Source organism: Bos taurus, chromosome 1 (assembly GCF_002263795.3).
Source record: "Bos taurus isolate L1 Dominette 01449 registration number 42190680 breed Hereford chromosome 1, ARS-UCD2.0, whole genome shotgun sequence".
NCBI classification, from domain to species: Eukaryota; Metazoa; Chordata; class Mammalia; order Artiodactyla; family Bovidae; genus Bos; species Bos taurus.
The window spans coordinates 141,857,840-141,864,012 of record NC_037328.1 but is presented as its reverse complement, the minus strand read 5'-3'; the positions used below and the strand labels follow the sequence as shown (position 1 = coordinate 141,864,012).

Sequence of the window (6,173 nt, the reverse complement as noted above, 5' to 3'; positions counted from 1 at the left end):
CTAGTCTTTCCCATTCTATTTTTTTCCTCTATTTCTTTGCACTGATCACTGAGGAAGGCTTTCTTATCTCTCCTTGCTATTCTTTGGAACTCTGCATTCAAATCAGTATATCTTTCCTTTTCTCCTTTGCCTTTGATCACTTGGCAGTGATCAAGACCATCCCCAAGCAAAAGAAATGCAAAAAGGCAAAAATGGTTGCCTGAGGAGGCTTTACAAATAGGTGAGAAAAGAAGAGAAACTAAAGGCAAAGGAGAAAAATGGTACTTGTCTTGAGTAAGCTCAGGAAAGACATTTAAGAGTTGAGGCAGGTTTACATCTGGCCACTATCTGTTTACAGGTCCTCTTAGGAATTCTCTCTATTCCCTCTTTCCTGGATGGAGCTGAGCTGGGGGGTGGGGATAGTATCCCCTGGGGAGGTGCCTTCAGTTCCTGGTCCCTCTTGGCCCAGCCTCCGCTGTTCTCCTGCTCCTATGGCCTCATCAGTCTGTTTCTGGTGGGGAGATAAGTAGGGTGCCTGGTGCTGACTGGTGCCCACTTCCTCTACTGCTAGTGCCCACTAAGACTGCTGGCTCTTCTGCCCTACTGTCCTGAGGGTGTGTTCACAAGGCGTCTCTTTTGTTCTGTCCCTCGTCGGTCAGGCTTTGAAACCTTGAGTAGAATGAGTGATGTCTAAATAGACACTGCACCCCCTTGGAGCCCCCAGAATCTCGTTCACAGACCAGCATATAGGCAAGCCTCCTCAGTGTCGGCACCTATCTCCAATGGCACTCACCCTGGACTCTCAGATCCCGACCCAGGAGGGTTTCTGCTTCTCCCCAAGTCACCTTCAACCTGCACGGGCAGGGTGTGGGTGTGGGAGGAACCCAGGGCCTACTCAGGATCTGAGCCTTCTGCACCCATACCCGCCTCCCATGCCAGCCTTGAAGGACCGTCTGCTGCAGGGAGAGTGGGCCTGGGGTAGGAAGGGACATGGAATGTGTGGATGGCACCAGCTTTCAGATCCTGTTGCCTCTCAGCTGCTTTGAATTCTAATGGGAGAATGTGTATGCTGCCTGGCTTCTGCCAGCAGAACACCCACAGGCCAAATTTGGAGGGGCCGAGGGTCCCAAGGGAAGAGGGCAAAACAGACATGGGTACCTATTTCCTGACACAAATGCTTTATTCATTAGAGCAGCTGATGTTTGTCATATGGGATTCAAGCAGCCCGTCCTGCAGAGGAGGCTCCTGGGGCCCCACTGTCCACCCTGTTGAGGGCTCTCTGGGATGCCTGCCAAGTTCAAATCCCCTCTGGGCAGCACCTGCGTGTCCTCCTTTGGGAGAGGGGAGGTCCTTGCGCTAGCAGAGGGGCTCCTGGAGCTTGTGAGAGAGAGAGCAGCTTGTGGAGGGCGGATGATTGGCCAGTCAGCAGCAGAGCTCCGGGGCTGAGGCAGGGACGCAGCAGGCCAGGCGGGAGCATGCAGGCCTGCAGAGCAGGGACACAGAGGAGGCCGGGCGGCAGCAGCTGGGCTGGCAGGAGGAGGTGGGGACACAGCAGGCGAGGCGGCATGCGGGGCGGCAGAGGAGGGACACGGAGGAGGCCGGGCGGCAGCAGCTGGGCTGGCAGGAGGAGGTGGGCACGCAGCAGGCAGGGCGGCACACAGGCCGGCAGAGGAGGGACACGGAGGAGGAGGAAGGTCTGCAGCAGGATGAGGGGGCTGAGCAGGGGGAGGCCTCACAGCACACCGGCCTGCAGCAGACAGGTGTGCAGCAGACAGGCTCACAGCAGACAGGGGTACAGCAGACGGGCCTGCAGCAGACGGGCTCACAGCAGGCCTGCTGGCAGGGGGAGGAGGTGCAGCAGGAGGGCTGGCAGCTAGACTGCTGGCAGCACAAGGCTGGGCAGGAGCTGCTGCAGGCTGGCTGGCAGCAGGGGCTGGACTCGAAGCTCACTGGGGCACAGAGGAGGGTCAGGCGGGGGGCCGGGGCACAGCAGCTGGGGGCACAGCAGGGGGGCTCGCAGCAGCTCTCTGGACAGTCGTCCACCTGCCAGGAGGAGATGGTGCAGGAGTCACAGGACCCGGGCAGGCAGACCCGGCTGCTGTAGCTCAGGTCACTGGAGCAGACAGACAAGGCAGAGGAAGCCATGGTGGAGGCAGTGGGGCTGGATGAGGGTGAGGATGTGAGTGTGTGTGAGTGCGTGAGTGAAGGGCTGGGGATGTCTGCTTTTATACCCGTCCTGGGTATGCGCGTGGTCCTGGTTGGAGGCTCCCACGCTCTCCCTTCCTTGTTGCTGTTTGGAGCTGTTTGCACGAGACCCTCATTAGAGCTGCTGTGTTTTCTACAATTAGTTTTTACTCATTAAACATGTGAGTACGTTGCAAGAGTCTGTTTTCCCATCTGTTCTTTGTTTGGCTCCAGAAAACTCGTGGAGAATGCAAGACACAAGTTTCTGCTGAATGACTGCCAGAGTTCTTAAATCACATTCACAGAGGGAGGGGCTGAGCGTGACACAAGTTCCCAGCTGCTGCAGCCACTCCCCACTTCACGCCAGGCTCGACAGTGTGAGAATACATAGGGAAAGATGCCTAGCTTTACCGAAGCCCAAACTATACCTAAGAGCAATACTAAGAAGATAAGTTGTGAGCCAAATAGTAAACTTGATCAAAGAACACACACAACATATATCCACTGGGACCCAAGAGTTGTGAGCAAGAAACTCAGAGCTGTAGACTGAATCACCACTCTTTCTGGATCAATCCATCACTGATATAACTTCAATCAGAATCCAAAAGAAATATTTTTGGCATATAAAGTGAAGATATTGAACTGCTAGAAAATATTTGCAATATAAAAATGTGAAAGTCTTTACAACTAAAGCAGGATATGATACAAAAGAATAAACACAAGCACACAGTTCATTCAAATTTCTAATCAACGTGTGAAACGCTACTGGATATCACTGATAATTAAAGTCTCTAAATTAAAACACAAATACCCCAGCTACAAGATCAGCCAAGATTTACAACACCGATAATACCCAGTGTTGCACAGTCTGAAGTCCTCACTCTTCTTTAAAAATTAATTAGTTAACTTTTCGCTGAGCTGGGTCTTTGTTGCTGCATGTAGGCTTTCTCTGGTTGTGGCAAATTGGGTTTACTCTTTGTTGCAGTGGGCAGGCTTCTCTTGGCAATGGCTTTTCTTATTGCAGAGCATTGGCTTTAGGACATATGGGCTTTGGTAGCTGTGGCACATGGGCTATTCCCAGACCAGGGATCAAACTTATGTTCTTTGCATTGGCAGGTGGATTTTTAACCACTGGATCACCAGGGAAGCTCTAGGGGCCTCCCTGTTGGAAATCCTTAACAGGTATGTTTTTTATTACATGTAACAAATAATATAAAATTAACCATTTTAAAGTGTTCAATTCAGGGACATTTAGTACAGTCACAACACTGTACAACTATGACCACTCTCTAGTTCCAGGACATTCTCAAAGGGAAATCTTGTAGTGTTAAGTAGACCCTCCCCAGTCCCTGTCAAACACTGCTCTGCTTTCTGTCTCTATAGCTTTGGCTGTTCTGTACATTTCATATAAAAGGAATCACACAGTAGGTGGCCTTTTGTGTCTGACTCTAACTTGGCATACATGTGGCATACATGCCACTTTGTAGCAGACATGTGTGCTTCATCCTTTTTTATGACTGAATAATATTCCTCATAGAAAGAGACAACATTTTATTTATCCATAGTTGATGAACATTTGGGCCATTTATACCTTTTGGTTAAAAAGATGCTTGCTCCTTGGAAGAGAAGCTATGACAAACCTAGAGAACATATTAAAAAGCAGAGACATCACTTTGCTCATAAAGGTCCGTATAGTCATGTATGGCTATGAGAGTTGGGCCATAAAGAAGGCTGAGTGCCAAAGAATTTATGCTTTTGAAGTATGGTGTTGGAGAAGACTCTTGAGAGTCTCTTGAACTGAAAGGAGATCAAAGCAATCAATCCTAAAGGAAATCAACCCTGAATATACATTGGAAGGACCGAAGCTGAAGCTCCAATACTTTGGCCACCTGATATGAAGAGCTAACTCTTTGGAAAAGGCCCTGATGCTGGAAAAGATTGAGGGCAGGAGGAGAAGGGGGCTACAGAGGATGAGATGGTTGGATGACATCATTGACCTCATGGACTTGAGTTTGAGCAAGCTCCAGGAGAAGGTGATGGACAAGCGAATCCTGGGGTGCTGCAGTCCATGGGGTTGCAAAGACTCAGACAGGACTGAGTGACTGAACAACAACCACAATACATTTTTCTTAGTGTGAATAAGGTGTGATGAATATTTGTGTACAAGCTTCTGTTTGAATATCTCTTTTTATTAATAAGTCTTTTGGGTGTATACCTAGAAGTAGACTTTATGGGTTCTATGGCAAGCTTTTGAGGAACCGCTAGGCTATTTTCCATAGCAGCTGTGCCGTTTTACATTTCTTACTGGCCATGTACAAGGATCCCAATTTCTTTACGTGCTCACTGAGACTTATTTTCTGTTCATTTATTTGTTTGTTTTAAATTATAGCAACCCTAGTGGACATGGAGTGGCATCTCCTTGTGTTTAACTTGCATTTCCCTAATGGCCAATGACATTCCTTCTTGTGCTTGTTTGCATTTTTCCTTTGGGACAATGTCTGTGATAGGACTTTGTCCATTTTGAATTAGATTGTTTGTCTTGTTGTCCAGTTATAGGCGTTCTTTACGTACTCTGACTACTAGGCCCTTTATCAGAATTATTTTTTGCAAATATTGCCCCTCATTTTGTGGGTTGTCTTTTCCCTCTCTTGACAGTGTCCTTTGATAGACTTTAAAAATGCTGATGAGATCTGATTTATCTACTTACCATGCACTGAATGCTGGGTTCGGCTGCTCCAGCAAACACAGCACATGTCTTGTAGCAGCTGCAATTGGTGTAGCAGCTACTCATTGGTGGGTTTGCAGTAGTTCTTTGTCATTTCCCAGAATCCAGCTGGTGTTTGTAGACTGGTGAATGGAGACGTTATGGGGACCCACCCCACATCCTTCAGGTCTTTAAAGCAGCGCTAGTTTATGCCACTGCTCCCAGGTTGCAATGCTGATTTTGAAGCACTCTCCTGACTTGGGGCACAGGGGAAGCAGTTTCAGAGGCTTATCTTTCTTAATATGAGAATTCCGTCCAAAGCTTGGAATGAATGTGGGGTTGTTTTAAACACCAGGGACTTCCATTCCAATTACACATCCGAAGACATGGGAATGAGCTCTGAGTTGGTCTGTTGGCCTGATGGACCCTCTCTGAGCTGAATGTAGCCTGGACTTGACTAAAGACATTCCTTCCCTCTGTCCTATGGACACAGAGCCCATAATGATGTTTCAGGACTGAACTCTGTGCTCAGCCATCCTTGAAATGTTGGGGTTCTTCTCTTCCCTTGTATTGTTGCATGGGTGAATGCTGGGGGTGGGGGAAAAACTGGGATAATTCTTACTACATAAACTTCTCTTGGGGCTTCACAGGTGGCTCAGTGGTAAAGAATCTGCCTGCCAATACAGGAAATGCAGGTTCAATCCCTGGGTTGGGAAGATCCCCAGAGGAGGAAATGGCAACCCACTCCAGTATTCTTGCTTGGAGAATCCCATGGACAGAGGAGCCTGGAGGGCTGCAGTCCATGGAGTTGCACAGAATTGGACACAACTGAGTGACTGAGAATGCATCCATGCACACTTCTCTTGATTGCAGGGTTCTTCCAAGGTGGGAGCACTTACATCAAGAAAATTGGCAAACACTGCAAATCACCATCTTTTTTCAGGAAGCTAGTTTCCATCACTTGTATACTCTTCAAAATCTGTAAAACAAAATACCCACCCCACAAACCAACCCCCTAAAATAGCAGATATCTAAGATGGTTGAATGGGAAGGGGAGGGAGTCACCCCAATAGAAAGCTTGATCCCACTCCTGGCTCCTAAGATCCGAGCCAGTCCTCAGACAGGAACACCTTGATCATGTCCAGTAGAACACCTTGATCAAGTTACCAGTAGTTTAACAGCCAGTTTGTGGAATTCCTGAATAGTTAATACTTGACTCCTGCCACTTAATACGAGTCAGCTCCAAACAGCTCCCGTGAGATTGCTGGCAGTAATCTGACTGGCTGTATATCACTTTCCTCGTGGA

At 48.3% G+C, this 6,173-nt stretch overlaps 1 protein-coding gene across 1 annotated transcript; it reads right to left on the bottom strand.

Annotated features, from left to right (window-relative positions):
• Window positions 1–1,392: 1,392 nt before the first annotated feature.
• Window positions 1,393–2,242, bottom strand: LOC783811 (keratin-associated protein 10-8-like). Its single transcript, XM_003585705.5, has one exon. The coding sequence runs from the start codon at window positions 2,122–2,124 to the stop codon at window positions 1,402–1,404; it is 723 nt and encodes a 240-aa protein (XP_003585753.2). The 5' UTR covers window positions 2,125–2,242; the 3' UTR covers window positions 1,393–1,401.
• Window positions 2,243–6,173: the final 3,931 nt, after the last annotated feature.